At 35.8% G+C, this 23,622-nt stretch overlaps 1 protein-coding gene across 7 annotated transcripts in view; it reads left to right on the forward strand.

Annotated features, from left to right (window-relative positions):
* Positions 1 to 23,622, forward strand: part of ASCC1 (activating signal cointegrator 1 complex subunit 1) — a 106,941-nt gene that overhangs the window by 46,224 nt on the left and 37,095 nt on the right. For all 7 annotated transcript variants that reach the window (XM_074296877.1, XM_074296880.1, XM_074296876.1 and 4 more), the window contains exons 6-7: positions 2,793 to 2,929; positions 12,412 to 12,531. In XM_074296877.1, coding sequence (XP_074152978.1) covers positions 2,793 to 2,929; positions 12,412 to 12,531 — 257 coding nt within the window. The remainder of the gene's footprint in view (positions 1 to 2,792; positions 2,930 to 12,411; positions 12,532 to 23,622) is intronic.

The following is a 23,622-nucleotide window of genomic DNA, read 5'->3' on the forward strand; positions in this document are numbered from 1 at the left end:
ATCTTACCTCACTCCTCTTAATTTATGCTTACCTTATTCTATATCTTTCCCTCCCTCTTTATTGCTCTCCCATTAATAGACACCTTGTCCCACTATCATAAATCTACATACCTTTCTTTACCCTACCTTATTATTCCCTCTCTCCTTATTTCTTTATAGATTTTGTAGGATGCTATATCTTTCATGGTGTTTGTGTGTGTGTGTGTATGTGTTTTTCCTATTTAACCCATTCCTAATATAAGTTTTCAAAACTACCAACCCTCCTCTCCATTCTAATATCTCTATATTGGTTCTTTCTCTGCACCTCATTTGTAAAGCACAATTACTATTTTTAGCTTTTCCTACATAGTTGTGCTTTTTAGAGTCACATCATACTCAACTCTGTCCCAGTCTTTCTTTTGAGCTATCCAATTTCTGATGTCAATCTTAAACATATGGTATATATTTCCATATAACAAACATAAACAACTTGTCCATGTTGTGTCCCTTGAAATTAATCTTTGATGTTGTCTCTTATATGTTAAATTTTCTGTCAAATTCTGGTTTGGTTGAGGCAAAGTCCTAAAAATCTGCAGATTCATTGAATTGTAATTTTTTTTCCCCATTTAATATTATAGTTAATTATGCTGGATATATTTTTTGGCTACAGGTCTAGTAATTTTGATTGTTATGTATATTATCCTAAGATTTATGGTCTTCTGTTGCAGTTGCTAGTAAATTCTATACAATTCTAATTGTATATTTGATTTTTTTTTGTTTCTTAGAGAATTTTCTCTTTGATCCAGAGTTTCAAAATTTAGCAATAATATTCTTCTATGTTTTCTGTGCAGTATCTCTATGAGATAGTGATTTTTTTCTACTTTTCCTTTTTGTCCTATCACAATTTTCTTTATTTCTTGCATTATTGTGGCAAGGTACTTTTTTTGGTCACAGCTTTCAGGTAGTTCAATTCTCCCCGCCCCCCCCCCCCCCCCCCCCCCGCTGGGGTTAAGTGACTTGTCCAGGGTCACACAGCTAGGAGGTGTTAAGTGTCTGAGACCAGATTTGAACTTGGGTCCTCCTGAATTCAAGGCTGGTGCTCTATCCACTGCGCCACCTAGCTGCCCCCAGGTAGTCCAATTCTTATATTTTCTTTTCTTAATCTGTTCTCCAGATCTGTTGTTTTTCTTATGTTTCATATTTGGTTCTATTTTTTTATTCTTTATATTTTGTTTTGGTATTTCTTGGTCTTTTATAACTTCACTGGCTTCCCTTGGCCCAATTCTAATTTTCAAAGAATTATTTTCTTCTTTAAGCCTTTGTATCTCCTTTTCTAGTTAGTTGACTTTTTCTTTCCATAATCTTGTTTTTCTTGGATGATTCTTCTTATTATTTTAATTTTTCCTCAATCTCTCTTAATTGGTTTTTAAAGTCTTTTTTGAGTTCTTCTATAAATTCTTTCTGGGCAAGGAGCCATTTAATATTATTCTTGGGGGTAGAAGAGGCTTTTTTTTTTTTTTTTTTTTTTTTTTAATTTAACTGTCCTCCTCTGAAGATGAACCCAGGTCTTCCCCATTTCCATAGTAAATTTCTATGGTTGGGTTCTTTCTTTGTTCAATTTTTTTTTCTTTAAATGAGAATCGTTAATGTGAGCACCTCCAATCCTGGGTTGAGGTGGAGTGCTCTAGCTTCACTTCAGCTGTCTCCTCTGACCTAAAAAGCTAAACCAAGAGCTCCCTCCTCCTTCAAATGTCCACTGTTGGCAGCATTCTTGCCACATTGCTTCTGCATTCACCATGTACTGTACTGGTTCCTTCTCATGAAGGGTTATGTCTCTGCAATACAGCTAGGCCTAGTATTTCTATCAGCAGAGGTTCCCTCAGTCTTCCTGGACTTACACTCTCCCTGGAGTTGAAAGTTCCTATGGTTTGGGCTGAAACTTTCGCCAAACTCAGCTAGTTCCAGGGCTCCTAGCTTGTTGTTTCTGCAGAACTAGCCTGGAGATGTTTACACTTCATACCAGAAGGCTAGTTAAAGGCTAGTCCTGGGGTCTTTATTCCATGTTGTTCCAGAAAGACCTCTGTTCTACCTTAAAGTCTTATTTGTGTTTTCACTTGTGTATGTTTCCCCTGAGGTAGAATTTTGTTCTGTTTGTGGGGGAAATATGGGGAGCCTGGAATTTTCTGATCTACTTTCCTATCTTGCCAGAATTAATTGGTATCATCAAAACTGATTAAGAATAAAATATACCATTAGAAACAGTAATATAAAATATTTATATTTTATGTATCCAGCTCCAAATAGAGAGCTGATGGAGTCAGATGTATGTTTTCCACTTGTCCTTCTTTCCTTCTTCCCTTCCTTCCTTCCTCTCTTTCTTCTTTTCGTTTTTTCCATGTATGCCCATAAGTTCAACACAGAGAATCCACCTCATTTGTTGATAACTTTCACTTTTCTCCTGATGTCATGAGTATATCAGTGAAATACATGACTGCTTATCCCTTGTTCTGTCACATGAATGACATATTTTCCTTGTTCAATCATGTATTTCTTTGATAATCCAATTCTTCCTGATTTTTAATTTGTTCTATATTATAGCTTGCTGATACCAAATGTACATTGGTTTTGTGGTGATTCTTCTGAGACTAGTAGTCTTACTATTCAAGGTTAAAGAAAGAGAAGGGGTTGAAAATTGGCATGATATATTTTTCTTTTAATTTAGAGGTTATTTGGCAAATTTCTTTAGTGCAGCCCATTTTCTTACATAGCATTCATTGTGATAAAGCTTTTTCCTTCCCTTTCTTTGACAACAGGATCGTGGGGTCAGCAGCTGCCTTTTCCAAAATCCAGCAAAACTTCATTTAACTATTGGAACTCTAGTACTTCTCAGTGATCAAGAAATCCAGTGGGCATGTGAACTCCTGCAGCAATGTAAAGAAGAGTTTATCAAGTAAGTAATCTAAATGTGTGGGGAAAAGGATAGTCTTTGAGTATAATACATTCCTTTTCAGAGAGTTGTAGTATATGAAGAACAATATTGATTTACACATCTTTGCTTGATCTTTGCATCACCAGTGTTTCACTAATTTATTAATAAAATAAAATTTTAATTTAGACATATTATTAAATTGTTTTGCTTACATCTTCAGTATGAGCAGGTTGAAAGATTTAGTTCATATGGTGAAAAGTATCCTTTCTCCAAAGTGATTTTCTTGTGTTAACCTGAGTCTTATTTTATCCAGAAATCTTTCCCTTATCTTTCACAGTTAGAATTCAGTTTATTCTAGTAGAATCTAACACAGTTTGCCCAATAAAACCTTTTTTTTTTCCTCAAAAGACTCAAAAGATGTCTCAGTATTGGTAGCCATCTCTGAGATACCAGGTAAGATGCTAGGACATGGAGAACTGTCCAAACAATTAGATTTGACTAAGTGGGTTGGGACAACACTGATGCCTTCATTTTAGATCCATCTTTTTATTGATGTTCCAGTTCAGTTGTAAATATAGCATAATAGTTTTCACTTTTGAGTAATTTTGATTTCCTTACCTTACCACATCTATCCTACCTCTCCCCACCCAATAGTAGGTAAAGAGAGATTTGAAAATAAACTTCAAATAATGTTATTTATCCTTTTGTAATTTTAATTTTTTTATGCCCTCATATCTTGTCTTATAGAAATGGACTTTGGTATTGAGTTGAAAAAGGTGAAGGTTTAAAATTTGATTACATAAAATAGCAAACTTTAATGCAGTGATTGTTGTTTATGGGCCATATATGTTCTTCCCCCTCCCCCTGCCTTTATTAGTTTCCATAACGAGACCATTTTCTCAAAAGTTATCACAAGGTGATTTGGTTTGCATTGTGTTTTTAATTTGTAGCCTCTGGCATATAAAATATATCCTGTGTGTTGTACTTCAGTTAATGCTGGATAAAACTGCCTTTTTTTTTTTTTTTTTTTTTTTGAGCTCTTTACTTAGAATTCATAACAGCTTGATATTCTCTTTTTATTATTAATTTTTATAATTATAAATTTTTTTTGACAGTATATATGCATGAGTAATTTTTTTTATAACATTATCCCTTGTATTCATTTTTCCAAATTCCCCTTCTTCCCTCTACTCCCTCCCCTAGATGACAGGCAACCCCATACATTTTACATGTGTTACAATATATGTGTGTAAATATATGTTATAATATATGTGTGTAAATCCAATTTTCTTGTTGCACGTTAAGTATTAGATTCCGAAGGTATAAGTAACCTGGGTAGATAGACAGTAGTGCTAACCCAATGTTACTTCTCTGGGTGTAGTTGTTTCTGTCCATCATTGATCAACTGGAAGTGAGTTGGATCTTCTTTATGTTGAAGATAACCACTTCCATCAGAATACGTCCTCATACAATATTGTTGTTGAAGTGTATAGTGATCTTCTGGTTCTGCTCATTTCACTCAGCATCAGTTCATGTAAGTCTCTCCAAACCTTTCTGAATTCATCCTGCTGGTCATTTCTTTCAGAACAATAATATTCCATAACCTTCATGTACCATAATTTACCCAACCATTCTCCAATTGATGGACATCCATTCATCTTCCAGTTTCTAGCCACTACGAAAAGCAGCTTGATATTCTCAATTCAATATTTGCAAATTCCTAGTACTTATATATGCTTTTGCTGTAAAGAATAAGGTAGATTTAGCCAATTAAAGAATCAATTTTTATTCTTTAATTTGTTCCTAGAACAATTAACTTTAACTCAAAACAAGTATAACAAATAAAATCCAATCCAATAAAACCCAAAATTTCTGGTCATTGGCTTGTTTATTTTATAATCTCTTTCACAGGTAAAGGGATAATAGTGCTCAGAAAGAAAAATTTAAAGGAAGATAAATATTTAGAAAATTATTAGTTTTCTTAATCTTATCAAATTCAGGTCACTGATTTTTGTTACCTGAGTTTTATACTGAAACACACAAGAATTTAGTTGTAAAAGCTTTTTTTTCATGCCTTTTGGGTATCCTTTGTATTAGTTATTAAATGCCAAATAGGAGAATTCTGAAAACATCAAAATTTGTGTGTATGAAGAATAAGGAGGGTAGCTAGGTCATACAGTGGATAGAGCACCAGCCCTGAAATCAGAAAGACCTGAGTTCAAATCTCTGCACTTAACACTTCCTAGCTTGTGACCCTAGGCAAGTCACTTAACCCCAATTGCTTCAAAGGAAAAAAAAAAGAAAGCAGAACAATAGGGAACAAATTTAATTGTTAGTAAGAATTATTGACATAAGATAAAAACAGCATTTGCAACTTTTAAGACTTGGTAGTGATTTTGAAATAAGACAGAGTTGCTCTGCAAATATTCTTTAGCCCATGGGAAAAACTCAAGCCATCTTTTCTAGAATGTCATTTGAATTTAATCAGTTATCCAGTAAACAGTTTGACTATTTATTGTGAAAATATTTTGCTTTTTGGGGGGATTCTTATTTTGGGAGAAAATGAAGTATAAAGATAGATTATCAAGCTGACTAAATGTACCTTGTTTCCCCAAATGAAGTGAAGTCTATGCTGGGTGAAAGCTAAGTTTTAAGAGCTAGAGTAGTTAGTCAATAGGTAATGATAGTTAGCAGGTAAGTAGTATTAAGATCTCAAATTCAAGGGTAAAAATAAAAGTATTAAATAATTTTTTTGCTATACTTTAAATTTCATATAATAGCTTTTTTATTTTAGGATTTTGAAAAATGTGACTGGACTAACTCTTAAATAGGTCAGTGGTCTAGAATATGGGTATTTGAAGAAGTCTTTTGTGCAAGATTGAGTATTTGTTTTAGACTTGGGAATATGTTTAAAGTCTGATAACAGATTGGAAGCTTGACCTTATATTTTATCTCTTCCTCTGAAGGGTCATGTACCTATATAGACTCAAGATGAATAATTCACTCTGGTTAGTGTACTTTAATGTCCTAAATATGTCCCCAGTGGATATTTTTTTCTCTGAGAGAAGTAAAATTGGAGGGATGCCAGTCTAACATTATATACCTACACTCTTGTGAGCAACCTCTTCAACTATTAATGCCACTTTAAGTATGAATCATATCAATTCTAGTAAGCCTTTTTTGAATGTCTACTATGTTTTCAAGCACTGTTCTAGGTACAAAACTACAGCCAAAACAAATAGTTCTAGTACACAAAGAGTTTACATTGGGCTTGGGTGATGCATGTCAGATGGATATAAGTATTCCTTTTTGGGCGTAGGGCATTAAGGGGAGGGGAGGTAGGGTGTATGTGAGTAGCAAATGGCAACCAGCTGACCTGAAAAAAAGGTATGGAAATGAAAATAAAGTAGAAGAATGTGAAGACAGAAATCGTGAGAGAAAAGAAAGAAGAAAAGTACAAAGAAAGAGAAGCAATATTATCAGAAATTATCACATTTGCTTTTTAGTGGGATCACATCCTAGGGTCACATATATTATTTTTGACATCATGATAAAAATGAATTATTAAGATTCTAAAAATTTCCCCTGCTTTAATTGCCACATGGATGAAAATAAATAGAAAGAACTTATTTCACTGTTAACATAATGGTCACTTAGACATAGTACTGGATTTTATTAGATGACTATTTGAGGATATTGAGGTATGTAGGTATCACAGTGCAGAGAGTGCTGGGTCTGGAGTCAGAAAGACCTGAGTTCAAATGTGACCCTACCCCATGTTATAGCTGTGTGACTCAGTGCCCTGTTTGCCTCAGTTTCCTTATTTGTAAAATGAGCTGGGGAACAAAATGGCAAACCACACCAGTAACTTTGCCAAGAAAATCCCAAAAGGGGCAATGAAGAGTCTGAAGAAACTCAAATGACTAAACAACAACAAAATTTAGGGATATTGCTATATTCTTTTCAAAATTATGCAAATTTACATCTCTTAAAGTTTAATAAAGTAAGCTGTGTAAAGTTGGTAGGTTTTGAATTATAGGGTTTTGTTTTGACATAGTTTAGTATCTTTACGAGGAGAAGTGACATCTTAATTAGGGTTTGGTGTGTCAAAATGTAAATTTTCCAATTGAGAAAATTAAGGAGCACAAAGTCTCAGGAAGAACCAGCAAGATATTTGTATTAGTTAGCATAGATACACATTGGTAGTAGCCTGTAGTGGGACTTCTAGACAAGTTGATTGCCTAAATGGAATCAGACTTCTCGGCTCCCATGTAGAGTTACTCTAGAAAAGAAACTTGAAATTCATGCCAAACTGAACATTAGTCAAGGAATCCAAAAAGAATCTGAAGTAAATAATTTCTTTGAGCTCAGAATTTAACAAAAATTCATCCAGAAACCTATGTACAGTAGGTAAGGGAGCTGCCAAGAAAGGCAGCCTCCTACCATGATTGGGTGGGGATGGTAAAGACTGTATCCAGATATAGAAGTGCAGAGAGCTCATCTGAGAAAGTCTGAGTTGTGGGAAACTAAGAGTAGTACAGCACAGCAGTGGTCAGATCAGGACTGCCAGAACTCCTAGTGGCTCTGAGGTCCCTATCAATTTGTTCTAAAACACTGAAGAGGGTCTTGAAAATATAGCTCTCTTGACCATTAAAGATCCAGGTAGTCCTAACTTGAGAAAGTTCTGCAAAACAAGAGTGAGACTCAGTAGGGGCTGCCACTGCACCACAAAAAGGTAAGCAATATGATAGCAGTTATACATATGAATATGAAAAACATTTCCATATTAGCCTAATTTTAAAAATGGGAAAAATACAGTGAGAAAATTTTATTTCAGTTTGCACTTGGAGTTCATAATTTCTCTGGCATTTTTTCATCATGAGGCCTTTTGAATTGTCTCGGATCATTGTATTGCTCAGAATAGCCTTTTTTTTTTTTTAAAACAGTTGATCATTATTACAATGTTGCTGTTACTGTGCACAATGATCTCACAGTTCTTCTTTCTTCACTTTGTATCAGTTCATGTAGATTTTGCCGTGTTTTTCTAAAACAGTTCCCCTTATCATTTCTTACAACATTATAGTGTTTCATCACAATCATGTGCCCCAACTTGTTCAGCCATTCCCCAATTGATGAGCATCCCCTTGATTTCTGATTCTTTGCCACCATGAGAAGAGCTGCTATAAATATTTTTGTGAATATACGTCCTTTTCCTTTTTCTTTGATCTCTCTGGGATACAGACTCAGTAGTGGCATTGCTGACTAAGAGAACAGTAGTCAGTTTTATAGCCATTTGGACATAATTAAAAATTGTTCTCAATTCCATCAGCAATTCATTAGTGTACTGATTTTCCTTTCTCCCTTCTGGCATTTTTCATTTCCGATAGGTGAAACATTACCTCAGACTTGTTTTAATGTGCATTTCTTTAATCAATACTGATTAGAGCATTTTTTCATATGACTATAGAAAGGTTTGATTTCTTCTTCTGAAAATTGCCAGTTCACATTCTTTGACGATTTGTCAATTCAGGAATGATTTGTATTCTTATAGGTTTGACCTTGTTCAAAATAAGAACTTTTTCAGAGCAAGTTCTTTTCACTTTAATAATTAAGTTCTTAATATGTATTATTTCTCCATATAGGAATATAAACAATTTAATTTAATGAGTTTGTTATTATTACTCTTTTATTTGTATCTTTTTATGCTACTCTTGATTTTTATGTTTGAATGTTAGCTTTTCTATTCAGCTCAGGTCTTTTTATCAGGAATGCTTGAAAGGCTTCTCTATTTCATTTGATGTCCATTTTTCCCCTGGAAAGATTATATTTACTTTTGCCAAGTAGGCTATTCTTACTTGTAATCTAGCTTTTTTGCCTTCTGGAATATCAAATTTCAAACCCTCCATTCCTTTAATGTGTGTGTGATCCTTGTGTGTTTGATCTTGTGTGATCCTAACTAATTCTTGCACCACAATATTTGAGTTGTTTCCTTTCTGGCTGCTTGAAGTATTTTCTCTTTGATCTGGGAGCTCTGAAATTTGACTATAATATTCCTGGGCGTTTTCATTATTGGATCCTTTTCAGAAGGTGATCGTCTTAGACTGGAAAAATGGCTTGTTTCAATCTTTTGTTGGCTTTGCCACTCCAAATTTGATTTGAGGAATTATTTTAAAGTTGTTTGGAGGGAAATGTTGAAACAGTTCATCTACCTTGTTGCCTCTAAGCTTCCATGTTGGTTCCCAGACTTTTATATTGATCACTTATTCCCCCTCCCCTGTTTTGTCTTTGTCAGTCAGCAAACATTTATTAAATACCTACTATACATCAGATGCTAAGCTCTGGAGATACAAAGATGGGCAAATGACAGTCTGTGTCCTCAATGAGCTCACAATCTAATTGGGAAGACAACAAACAAGAAAATATGTTCAACAAGCTATATTCAGGATTGAGGAGATAATTAATAAAAGAAAAGCACTAGAATTAAGACAGACTAGAAAAAGCTCAGGATTTTAGTTGAGACTTAAAGGAAGCCAGGAATGGCTGTAGCTAGAGATGAAGAGGAAAAGCATTACAGAGATCCAGAGATCTATTGCTCCAAGGAATCAACTAACTATAGTCAGGGTCACCAAGATCTAGCAGCTTCACTAAAGATGAGGGGAAATCTTTGAACACAATTTTCCAAAAGGCAAAAGATGAAGGCTCATAGGCAGGAATAATTTACTTTGCTAAAATAAATTTAATCTTGTAGGGGGAAAAATGGAATGCAAGACTTTCAAGCATTTCTGTTTAAAAGACCAGAGCTAAATACAAATTTTGAAGTGCAAACACAAAGTCTAGAGAAACCCATAAAGGCAGTTTTTTTGAATAGTTGGAAAGAGTGGTATGATGATATAATTGTAGCATTCTAATGGGAAGAGAAAAAACAAGTATCCTTTCAGCATCTTAATGTCTTTAAAGGGTATTTCAAGAGTTAAATAAGAAAAATGGAGGCCCTGGTAGATTGATTCTATTCTGAGGGTTTTGAGAACATGAAAAAATGTGCTAATGTGGAAAGGATGAAGAGGAGTTACAACTTGCAGTTTTTCATAATTGCCATGTATGAAAAGAAGGAAGAAGGCAGTTGACATCAGGTGCACCTCATTTTGATTTGAAATGATCAAATAGTTACACAAACTGGAGTATAAATATATGAAACTCAACAGGGAAATAAAAAGAGATGATGGGTATTAAGAGAAAGGATAATACTTGGAAGAGGGAATAGTCACAAATAAAACAAATATTTAGATCCTTAACATCAGATTAAAAGAGTTTTTTCTCTTTTAAGAGAGCTAGGGGGGGAAAAAGAACTAAAATGTAAGGTGTTACTTTAGATTGCCTCTTACAGTTGGGGAATGACTGAACATGGTATTGGAATGTAATGAAATATTATTATGGTGTAAAAAATGATGAAAGAAATGAGTCAGAGAATTTTGGGTAGCCTAAGTTGACATGGTGAAGTGAGTAGAAGCAAGAGAAAAACAACTTTGGCAATTATTCTAATCATTACATTGATCAACTCTATTTTTAGAGATAATATTATGAAGCATTTAACACACTGCCTGATAAGTGATGGGCATCTAAAATTCAAAGACATCCATTCTTGGATGTGGCCACTCTAATAGTTTTGCTTGAGTATGCTTATTTGTTATAAGGACTTTTTTCCCTCTTATTTTATCTCAAATAATTTTGAGAGGTGTTGGAGGAAGAAATAGCGATGCCAAGAAAGGAAGGCCATTATCTATTCACACACTCAAACAAAATACGGGTGGCTATCTCTTTGCTCTTTTTTCTTCCTTCCTTCCTTCCTTCCTTCCTTCCTTCCTTCCTTCCTTCCTTCCTTCCTTCCTTCCTTCCTTCCTTCCTTCCTTCCTTCCTTCCTTCCTTCCTTCCTTCCTTCCTTCCTTCCTTCCTTCCTTCCTTCCTTCCTTCCTTCCTTCCTTCCTTCCTTCCTTCCTTCCTTCCTTCCTTCCTTCCTTCCTTCCTTCCTTCCTTCCTTCCTTCCTTCCTTCCTTCCTTCCTTTCCTTTTTCCTTTCCTTTTTCCTTTCCTTTTTCCTTTCCTTTTTCCTTACCTTTCCTTACTAGATATATGCATGGAGAATTTTTCCAGCATTGACTCTTGCAAAACCTTCTGTTCCAACTTTGCCCCTCCTTCCCCTCACCCCCTCCCCTAGATGACTTTGCTCTTAACTTAAGTGAGGAGATTCCCTAAAATGAACACATCTGCAGAGATCCTTCTACCTTCACATTTGATTTTTTTTCCTTTAATACTTATTTCTCTCAGATTTCCCTCCCCTTATACCCACTCTTTCAACAAGATGTGAAATAGTAATGTTATTGATTTAGACATGTATTCTCTACCTGGAGACATAAAGTTCTGAATTCAGATCCTGTCTCAGACATGTAATATCTGTGTGATCATGAGCAATTCTTTTAGCCTCTGAATTTCAGTTTTCTCATTTGTAAAATGTGGATAACAAAACATAGTATAAAGATTTGTTGTGAGATTCAAATGAGATACAAATATATAAATTACTTTGAAAATATAAAAAGCTATATAAATGTCACCAGGATCTGACTCATCATTTGCTAATACTTTCTTTTTGTTTATTTATTTTTTAATTCAATACCAGAATTTGTGTTTGTTTGTGTTGTTTGTTTTTACAATAATTACTTTGTAATGTAATTTAAAATCTGATGAGTTTCAATAGCTTCTTTTTATTTTCCATTATCTCTCTCAATATAGTTGACTTTTTAATTCTTCATTTTATTTTATGTAGTCTTTTTGACATTTTGTTTACTATGTTTGATGTAGAATTAAGCTTACAATTGGAAAAAAAAAAGAAAGGAAAGCCATTGAAACATTTTTAAAAATGCACTAAAGAGGAGTTAAGTTCAGAAGGAAGCACAAATAAGCAGATAATTTTGAATGTAATGTGTTGAATTTATTATACACTTAAAGAAAGCAAGTGGTGTAGAATGGAGATCAATAGTTTCATATATAATCCTCATTTTATTTTCTATTGTACACATGGACCCATTCTTTTTAGGTATGTAAGTTAAGACAAAAACAATTTTAATTCACTATTAGCAGAAGGAAATTAAGAAGAAAGCATAGATAAGCAGGACAGGTGAAAGTAACATGGAATTTATTCTTTTTCTTTAAAAATTAGTTTTCTTTTGTTTTTTTCCCTAAATACAGAAATGTTCGGTTTTTTAATATTTAAGTTCAGAATAAAAAAAAAAGTAACAAAATAACTCATGATAAATAATGTTATTTGTTAACTTGTTATTTGACTTTTTTTTTTTTTTTTTTTTTAACTCTAGGGAAATGTAACAATCCCCGGTTTAAGTTTGGGCTCATGGCATTAAGAAGTGCTCTTCTTTTGTTATAGATCTCTGTATTAAGCATGTCTCATTGGTTTAATAACATGAATCCTCCTTTACTTTTTTTTTCCATTTGAAGCAAAATTGCTGGAGGTAAACCTCTGTTAGCAGAGATGGTGGGCATAGAATACATGAATGATGATCCTGGCATGATGGATGTTCTTTATGCTAAAGTCCACATGAAAGATGGCTCTGACCGGTGAGTTGATTTGTGTGTGTTTTCTTTAAAAGATGTCTGTAGTTATTACTAGAAATAAAAATTAACATGAGGCTCTATTTCATTATTGATCCTAGTGATAAATTGTTGTAACTTTTGGGATCTTATGTTGCTGAGAGGTAAGGTCACTACAACATTTTTTGCTAGTAGAAAATGAACAGACTTTCAATCCTATCAGTCTGCTCTTTTGTGGTAATTATTATTGTTTACTTGTTTCAGTTGAGTCAGATGCTCTATGAACCTTATTTTGAGTGTTTTTGGCAGAAATACTGAAGTGTTTTCCCATTTCCTTCTCCAACTTGTTTTACAGATGGAGACACTGAAGCAAAAGGGGTGAAGTGAGTTTTCAGGGTCACATAACTAGTAAATGTATTAGATTAGATATGAACTCATGAAAATGAGTCTTCTTGATTCTAGGATTAGCACTCTATTCACTGCACCATCTAGCTTCCCCTTTCTGGTAGCATTGGAATTTTTTGCAAGGGAATTAGGCTGATACTGCTTAGGACAGGACCTGACATATTGTAAGCACTTAATGAATGATGTCTCTTTCATCCTTCTTGTCTTTTTGCCTAAAGTAGCATGTATGATATAGATGTGATAATTTATGGAATTTTTAATACTTAAATACTTGAATTAGAAGATAATTGGAGAATAAGTATTGAATCATATGGCTAAGCAGATAGAAATTTCTAAGTGACCCTAGAACTGACATAGTCTTCAAGTGACTCTCCAGATCATAGGGGATCACTATAGAGAATGGTTTTTGGAATGAATTTAGAGTAGACTATAGTCACGGATTTAGTTAAGTTTTAAGAATTAAAAAAAAAAATTTTTTTTAAACACATTCAGATTATTCAAGAACCGTTGTGTATGGGTAAACTATTTCTTTCTAGTTTTGCATGGGAGGGCTAAATGGAAGAAACAAATAATGGATTTTAAGAGAAAGAATTTACCTTGTTTAAGTATGCATAGCTTCTAGGATATTTGGAAAGGAAAGCACCTTTGGACATAGTTGGTTTAGGTAATGGGATAGACCAGGGGTCCTCAACCTACGGCCTGTGGGCCAGTTGTGGCCCATTGAGGATGTTTATGTGGCCCTCCGGGTTATGGCAAAATCAGACCGGAAGTTACATTTGACCTAAACTCACGTTAGCAACGCCACTTCCGGCACTGGGCTGAGGTGGCAGAGACAGAATGTGAGGCGATACCAAGGTGAGGTAAGTTCCCAGGCCGGGGTGTATGGTGTAGGGAAGGGAGAGAGATGCAGAAGACGGAGAACTGATGGCCCTCGACCTTGTAAAGTAATGGAAGCCACCACAACAGACAGGCAGGAGGGATGTATACAGTGCATGCTGCGCACGTCACGGCCGCTGCAAGGGGAATATATGGACTGTGTCTGGTGTGCGGGTATAGTAGCAGTTAGTACTACAAATCCCAGCTTGATGCTATCATTGTCATTATGCTGTAATGACAATGTAATGGCTTCCTCTCTAGCACATGTTGCGGTACTGACTATTATTGTCAGTCTAGAGTGAGGCTCCTGGTACCAGGCCATGGCCCTGTATCGATAGTGTCCTCATATCTGGCTGTTGTGGTCATCAGTTTTATCATTGTATGTATGTTCGTAAAGAGATGGAATATTGCTAATATATGTCATCACCTTATAATCGTTGGGGGTCTGACCTTAGTGCCCCCCCACTTCTCCTGAGTATGAGGGAGTGCAGAGCTGGTGTACTGCTTCATCCCCCTCCAGATTCTTAAGGTCCCCATACATTTGTGCAGCTTCAAGTTGTAGCGAGCTATTGTCTCCAGAAGCTGCTGGATCGCTCTCTGGGAAGAGATCTGCTGTGTCTACTCAAATCTCTCAGACAGATTCTTCTTCCTGTAACGAACCGTTGTCTCCAGGCAGTTGCTGTTAACTCTTGTCCAAAGAAGTGACTTCCCTTCCTGCAGAGAGCCCCGTCAAGCCTGATGCAATTCAGAGTCTTCTTTTTATCTCTGGGAGTCCTCTCTTTTATTCTCCCAGAGAATGGGCGTGGGATAATGCAAGGGCTTCTGGGAAGAACCACCTCAGCCAATGAGCCTGCTCCTTCCATCAAGTCAACCTGAGTTCTCACCTTGTAATTGTCCAACCTGAATTCTCACCTTGTCACTGTCCAGACAACCTGAGTTCTCACTTAGTAATCCTAACATCTCCCCCTTTCTTTTGATTTAGAACATAGGACAGTCATGACCTTGAAACATAAATCCATCAATATGGGAAGTATTACAGATAATTACATAAATTACATAAGCACATAGTAACATAGTAACATAACACATGCTAGAAGTATATAACATAATCATAAATTGAAAATTTATAAATGTCCATAAGTCCATTGTCCATTAGTCTCATCTTGTGTGAGGAAGTCCAATGATTCTTGCTGGTTTTAAAGTTCTTTAACAGTCTTCTTATTATCCATGCTCTTTCAGTGTCAGATGTTTCTTAGATCTTCTCCTTTATTTTGAGGTCTTTCTCTTTTTCTGTCTCTCTCTGATGGACAAGGCGAATATGACTTGTTGGCACCCATCTGATTCCTTCTCCTGCTGAAGAAATACAAGCAAACCCTCTCTCCCAGGCATTTAACCTATCTAATTACCTTCTATTTACCACTTTCTAAATCTCTTCTCATCATCTGGCAATTACATTGGAATTGTTTGCACTGGACACAGCCCTGTTGGTTTAAAAGGCCTGTATTCTCCCCAAGTGTAATACATTTTTGCAATCTGATTGCCTTTTGGTTGACTGATTGGGTAATCCCTTTCTGCCATGTGATTGCTTTTCTTCTGGTTGATTAAATCAGAGTCCTGGCCTTGTAAAGGTTCTTTGGGTGTAACATCAGCTGCCATCATGCCCCAAGTCTTTTTTGCCTGGGGCCCTGGACCTGGGCCCCTCATCCCATTTCCCTGAATTATTCTACACTCTGATGCCCAATGGAGTCCTCTGTTGCATTTTGGACATGGGGTTTTAGGTCTTCTCTCACCCTGTCTTCTCACTGTATCTCCATATCTACACTGAGCTCTTAGATGCCCAATTTTTCCACATTGAAAACATCGCCGAGTTTCTCTAGAAGTCCCTTGCCAGGAGGGACCCTGCCTTTCCACATTCATCATTGTCCCGGTGTAAAAAGCATTTGTTCCCACTGTAGCACAGCGTCTTATGATCTCCTCTAAAGGAGCATCTTTGTCTAATCCCCATATAATTCTTTTGCAAATCTCATTGGCATTTTCCTTAGCCAGATGTCTGGTCATTATTTCTGTAGCTGAATTTTCTCCAATAGTTCTTTTGACAGCAGTTTGCAAACGTCCCACAAAATCTGCAAAAGGTTCATTAGGACCTTGCTGTATTTTAGTGAAAGCCTCTCCGCGATCTTTCTGTCCAGGAAGGACACCCCAAGCTTTTATTGCAGCCTTAGCAATTTGTTCATATATTGTCATGGTATAATTAATCTGTTCCGAATTCTCTCCATACTGACCTTCACCAGCTAAGTGCTCAAAAGTGAATTGTGTGTTAACTCCTAATTCCAAATTGCATCTGACTTGAATTTTACATAATTCATGAAATTCCGCAAGCCATAATAAATTTTCTCCAGGTTCCAGACATGTCCTTGCTATGGATTTCCAATCATTCGGGGTTAGGACTTCATAAGACAAACCATCTAGTAACATTTTGACATAAGCTGATGTAGCCCCATAAAGGGTACAACCTTTTTTCAAATCCTTAATTTTATTCAAATCTAAAGGTGCATATCTTCTCCTTTTTTTACCTACAGAGTCAGTATTTTCAATCACAGGATATGCATGTATAAAATCACTTATATCCTGTCCTTCTCTCTTAGCTTTAACCAATGCTTTTTCTAATCTTGTCATAGGCTTAGGCTTCTTCACAGGCAATTCTGTTTGTGTTTCTGCCTCTTCCCCTCTTTCTTCCTCCATCTCTGAAGGTGGGGTTGATGTGGGCCTGTCAATAATCTGTTCTCTAGGCAGGGTTGAAGCTTCTTCAAGAGAATCATACCATAATTCCTCATTTAAATCCTCTTGCTCTAGGGAAAGATCTTGATCTTTCCTTTTTACCTCACACTTCCTCCTCTGTTCATTTTTAGAACTTTTCCTTCTCCTACAACTTGCTTGATAGTTTAAGGCTAATTGAACTATGTTGTAGATATAAAATACTTCTGCAGAAATTGAACGAGGCCCATTTTTTGCTTGAAATTCTTTCATTTCATATCCCACTAGCTTCCATTTATCTACATCTATCTTTTCTTCCTCTAAGAACCAAGGGGATGTGCGTCTTAATGCAGCCAAGAGTTTAGCAATCTGTACCCAGGTTACAAGTAAACTCTGCTCCTCAATTATGTTGATTATACTCTCTATAGTACCACTCCTGAATGGGGGTGGAGCTGAGGTTGCTTCTGGGGCTGGGGATGAGTCGGCTGAGGTCCAGGGATTGAATATAGCTAACATCTGCCCCATTTCAGCTATAAGAGATTCCTGGTTTAGCCCTTAACAAGTTAAGTTCCTTATTTATCTATTAGCACGCTCACTTAATCTTTAACAAAGTTTCCTCGTTACTCACGGTTCTGGGTCAGAGAGACTGAGATCTAGATCGGAAGCTTTTCCACTGGAATCAGGACTGTGTCTGCCCCACGTTGGGCGCCAGTTGTAGCGAGCTATCGTCTCCAGAAGCTGCTGGATCGCTCTCTGGGAAGAGATCTGCTGTGTCTACTCAAATCTCTCAGACAGATTCTTCTTCCTGTAACGAACCGTTGTCTCCAGGCAGTTGCTGTTAACTCTTGTCCAAAGAAGTGACTTCCCTTCCTGCAGAGAGCCCCGTCAAGCCTGATGCAATTCAGAGTCTTCTTTTTATCTCTGGGAGTCCTCTCTTTTATTCTCCCAGAGAATGGGCGTGGGATAATGCAAGGGCTTCTGGGAAGAACCACCTCAGCCAATGAGCCTGCTCCTTCCATCAAGTCAACCTGAGTTCTCACCTTGTAATTGTCCAACCTGAATTCTCACCTTGTCACTGTCCAGACAACCTGAGTTCTCACTTAGTAATCCTAACATCAAGTCACATGATGACCTCCCCCGGAAGCCCCAATGTATGATTTGTCACTGAAGCTCATTCTGCACATACAATATATCATGCAGTTATATACATATATTCACAGTCTTGCCTGCGATTATGATAAATTACCAGTGCTGCATGTATGATCATATAGCACTGGATCATGAGAATTGATCCCAGGATTCAGAGGAAGCCAGGGCATTTGGGAGAACCTTCTGAGTGATGACTTGTGTGCAGTGAAGGTCTGAAGCAGGAGAGAGAGTGCTGGAAATGGAGGCATCACAGTGCAGAGGCAGCTTGGAGGAAGTTGGACATTGCAGTCTGTATGTCTCTATGTGGGTAAAGTTATTGCTGGTATATTGTTTTTGTAGCGCTGTATATATATTGGTATTTTACTAATAGCAATTTGGAATCCTTTAGAAATAATGATGTCAAGAAAAAGAAAAATTTACTTGGAGTGTAGGATATTCAAAGAACAGTGGACTTGTGATTACTTTTTCATGCAGTACAAGGAAAGAGCTGTATGTCTAATATGCCAGAATATAGTGTCTGTGTTCAAAGAATATAATTTGTGTCAACATTATGAAACTCAACATAAAGATAAATATGATTGTTTGGTTGGAGAAGTGAAAAAAGATAAAATATTAAAACTGAAAAATACATTGACAACTCAGCAAAATGTTTTTATGAAGCAGAAGCAGCTAAATATTTCATCCCTGTGAGCAAGTTTTCAAGTTGCCAAGCTAATAGCACATACTGGTAGACCATTTGTGGAGGAAGAATTTGTTAAAGAATGCCTTCTTTCTGTTGCCAAAGAGATATGTCCAGAGAAAACCGATTTATTTAGTACAGTGAGTTTTTCAGGACCTATAATTACATGGAGAATTGAAGAAATGGGAGACAATGTGCATCAGCATTTGCAAAACTCCACAAAAAAATTTCATATTTTTCCTTGGCACTTGATGAAAGCAATGATGTTTGTGAATCTGCACAACTTCTAATTTTTATTCGTGGGACGAATGATTATTTTGAAGTCATAGAAGAGCTTGCTGCACTGCAAAGCATCAAAGGAACAACTACAGGAGAGGATATTTATGAAAAGGTTTGCCAAACTATGAATGGTTTGGAGCTGGACTGGGCTAAACTAGCCAGCCTGACAAATGATGGTGCCCCTAGTATGGTGGGGTCTAAGAAAGGAGTAATTGCTTGCCTTAACTAAGAGATGGACAAACATAACCATTCTCATCCAATAGCCATACACTGCCTCATCCACCAACAAGCGCTGTGTAGTAAATCACTGAAGTGGGACTCTGTTAGGAAAATTGTGGTATCCTGTGTTAACTTCATTAGAGCTAATGCAATAAATCACAGACAATTTCAGGAATTTCTGTCTGAGCTAAATGTTGAGTATGAAGATGTTCTATATCACATAGACGTCTGTTGGCTGAGTTGAAGGAGAGTTTTAAAACATTTCTATGACTACTTCCACAGATTACAACTTTTCTGCTTTCAAAAAACAAAGAAGTACCAGAGCTCAATGAGACAGAATGGAAATGTCACCTTGCCTTTCTGACAGATGTAACAGAGCTACTCAACAATTTCAATATACAACTTCAAGGAAAGGGGAAGCTCATCTGTGATATGCAATCACATGTCAAAGCATTTGAAGTAAAATTAGGCTTCCTCATCAAACAAGTGAAGGAAGAAAACTTCTGCCATCTCCCCACAACTCAATATCTGTTAGCAGAAAAACCGCTGATTGCATTCCCAAACAAAACACGTGTGGATTCATTGGAAAAATTCCAAAAGGAGTTCCAATTTAGATTTAAAGAGCTTCATCTCCATGAACAGGACATATAGCTTTTCTGTAACCTATTTTCTATTGACATTAAAAATGTGGATACAATTTACTAAATGGAACTGGCTGAACTGCAGAATTGTTACTCTCTGGAAGATGCATTCAAGTTAAGCAGCCCTTCATAATTTCTATGTATCTCTCCCCTCTGAGACATGTCCTCATCTCAGGAACCATGCACTCAAAATGGCAACCATCTTTGGCAGCACTTATATCTGTGAACAGACTTTTTCTAGAATGAAACATTTGAAATCTCCAACCAGATCAAAACTAATGGATGAACACTTGCATCGTGATTTGTTACGACTCGCAATGACAAATATGGAACCAGACATTGACCATCTCATTAGCCAAAAGCAGGCCCATAGTTCCCATTGAAATACTGGTAAGTTTGTTGATTTAACGTCACTTCATTTTAAATATTGTTTTTGTTCCCATTTTGTTTCTTCACTTTAAAATGAGATATATGTAGCGTGCATAGGAATTTGTTCATAGTTTTTATTTTTACTATAGTCCGGCCCTCCAACAGTCTGAAGGATGTGAACTGGCCCCCTATTTAAAAAGTTTGAGGACCACTGAGATAGACTGTTATTCCAGTGTTGATTTTTATATTAAAAGAAGTCTTGTCCCATGTAAAATGAAAGAAATATTTTATTTCCTTAATTAGTTTTTGTTATTTAGGCTCTTTTCTGTCAATTTGCTTAAATGTTATCCACAGTGATATCATTTTCATCTTTGACAATGCTAATTTTAAAATTCACTGATATATATGTATATTTATATGAAATTTTAATCAATAAAGGGAAAAACCATAAATCTTCATATTAGCATATGGCCTTATGAAAAAAATTTAATACATAGATAATAGAATATTTGGATTGAATGTTGACATTTTTTCTGACCTAAGAAACAATTGATTGTGATGTTTTTCCTTCCAGACAGTAACATCATTCTGGATTCAAGTTTTATTCAGAAGGAAAAGGTGTGGTCCCCCTGGTAGAAAATGGAAAAAAAAAAAAAAAGTTAAACAGTAGTCTTAGGGTAGTAGATTAGATAAAATCAGTTGCCCTTAATCTAATAGTCTTTTGGTTATATTGTATTTACTTTTTTTTTTAATTAAAACTTTTTATTTTTCAAAACATATGCACGGATATTTTTTTTTCAGTTTTAATAGTTTTTATTTACCAGATATATGCATGGGTAAATTTTACAATATTGACAATTGCCAAGCCTTTTGTTCTAATTTTTCCCCTCCTTCCTCCCCCCCCCAGATGGCAGGTTGACAAATACATGTTAAATATTATCATATCATATCATATTGTATCATATCATAAATATATATCATATAAATTAAATACAATACATGCATACATGACTAAACAGTTGTTTTGCTGTACAAAAAGAATTGGACTTTGAAATAGTGTACAATTAACCTGTGAAGGAAATCCAACATGCAGGCGGACAAAATTAGAGGGATTGGAATTTCTATGTAGTGGTTCACAATCATTTCCCGGAGTTCTTTTGCTGGGTGTAGCTGGTTCAGTTCATTACTGCTCAATTGGAACTGATTTGGTTCATCTCATTGTTGAAAATGGCCACATCCATAAGAATTGATCATCATATAGTATTGTTGTTGAAGTATACAACGATTTCCTGGTCCTGCTCATTTCACTCAATATCAGTTCATGTAAGTCTATCCAGGCCTTTCTGAAATCATCCTGTTGGTCATTTCTTACAGAACAATAATATTCCATAACATTCATATACCACAATTTATTCAGCCATTCTCCAATTGATGGGCATCCACGTAGTTTCCAGTTTCTGGCCACCACAAAGAGGGCTGCCACAAACATTCTTGCACATATAGGTCCCTTTCCCTTCTTTAAGATCTCTTTGGGATACAAACCCAGTAGCAACACTGCTGGGTCAAAGGGTATGCACAGTTTGATAATTTTTTGAGCATAGTTCCAAATTACTCTCCAGAATGGTTGGATCTATTCACAATTCCACCAACAATGTATCTGGCCCATTACATATTAGTGTCCCAGTTTTCCCACATCTCCTCCAGCATTCGCCATTATCTTTTCCTGTCATCTTAGCCAATTTGAGAGGAGTGTAGTAGTACCTCAGAGTTGTCTTAATTTGCATTTCTCTGATCAGTAGTGATTTAAGACATTTTCATATGACTAGAAATGGTTTCACTTTCTTCATCTGAAAAATTGTCTGTTCATATCTTTTGACCATTTATTAATTGGAGAATGGCTTGGATTCTTATAAATTCGAGTCAATTCTCTACATATTTTAGAAATGAGGCCTTTATCAGAACCCTTGATTGTAAAAATGTTTTTCTGGTTTATTGCTTCCCTTCTAATTTTGTCTGCATTAGTTTTGTTTGTATATAACCTTTTAAACTTAATATAATCAAAATTATTTTGTGATCAATAATGATCTCTAGTTCTTGTTTGGTCACAAATTCCTTCTTCTACCACAGATCTGAGCAATAAGCTATCCTATATTCTTCTAATTTGTTAGTAATATCATTCTTTATGAATAGATCATGAAGCCATTTTGATGTTATCTTGGTATGCAGTTGTGGGTCAATGCCTAGTTTCTTCCACACTGGTTTCTAATTTTCCCAGCAGTTTTTGACAAATAGTGAGTTCTTATCCCAAAAGCTGGGGTCTTTGTGTTTGTCAAATACTAGATTGCTATAGTCATTGACTATTTTGTCTTGTGAACTTAACTTATTCCACTGATCAACTACTCTTATTTCTTAGCCAGTACTGCTTTGTAATATAGTTTTAGGACTGGTACAGCCAGGCCAACTTCATTTGCATTTTTTTCCATTAATTCCCTTGAAATTCTTGACCTTTTGTTCTTCCAGATGAACTTTGCTATTTTTTTTTCTAGATCTGCAAAATAATTTCTTGGGAGTTTGGTTGGTGTAGCATTAAATAAGTAGATTAGCTTAGGTAGTATTGTCATATTTATTATATTTGCTTGACCTATCCAAGAGCTTGATATTTTTCCAGTTGATTAGATCTGACTTTATTTGTGTGGAAAGTGTTTTGTAGTTGTATTCATATAGTTCCTGATTTTGCCTTGGCAGGTAGACTTCTATATTGTCAACAGCTATTTTAAATGGAATTTCTCTTTCTGTCTCTTGCTGCTGGATTTTATTGGTGATATATAAAAATGCTGATGATTTGTGTGAATTTATTTTGTATCCTGCAACTTTGCTGAAGTTGTGGATTGTTTGTATTAGTTTTTTTAGTTGATTATCTAGGATTCTCTACCTATACCATCATATCATCTGCAAAGATTAATAATTTGCTTTTTTTATTACCTACTCTAATTCCTTTAATCTCTTTTTCTTCTCTTATTGCCAAAGCTAGGGGCACCTAGATGGCACAGTGGATAGAGCACCAGCCTTGAATTCAGGAGGATCTGAGTTCAAATTTGGTCTCAGACACTTAACACTTCCTAGCTGTGTGACCCTGGGCAAGTCACTTAACCCCAGCCTGGGGGGGGGGGGGGAAGAGTGATTATTGCCAAAGCTAACATTTCTAATTGTATTTACTTCTGATATTAATGGTTATAATATTAGTTCTAGTAGGTACAATTTGGCCATTATTGGCATTCTAGATTTATGAAATAAGAAAGCAGGATAGCTAGAGAGACCAGATGTTTATTTAAGTCTTAATATGCAATTGCAGTTTGTATATGGTATTAATGAAAAGATATAAGCTCAGTTGCATAAATCTTTTAATTTCTGATAAGATTAGCCTTTCTAAACTCTCTAAAACTTCCTATTATCAAGGGTTTGTAAGTTACAGAGATCTTATGAAATATTGACAATAGTACCTGGCAGTAATTATCCAAACATTTCTGAGTAGCTATCTCCCTAAAGTTGCCTTTCCCCTTAATTTTTTGTGTAGTCTTCATTCTCCTTTTCTATATAAAGAAAAAAGACCTTTTCTTGGTACCTGATTTTCAAAAAAGGGCAGATGAAACAAAGAAACCTGCTTGGTATAAAAGATTTGAATTTATCTCATGTTTATTCTGTGTGTGTGTGTGTGTGTGTGTGTGTGTGTGTGTGTGTGTGTGTGTG

The sequence above is a fragment of the Sminthopsis crassicaudata genome, chromosome 2 (genome assembly GCF_048593235.1).
Source record: "Sminthopsis crassicaudata isolate SCR6 chromosome 2, ASM4859323v1, whole genome shotgun sequence".
NCBI classification, from domain to species: Eukaryota; Metazoa; Chordata; class Mammalia; order Dasyuromorphia; family Dasyuridae; genus Sminthopsis; species Sminthopsis crassicaudata.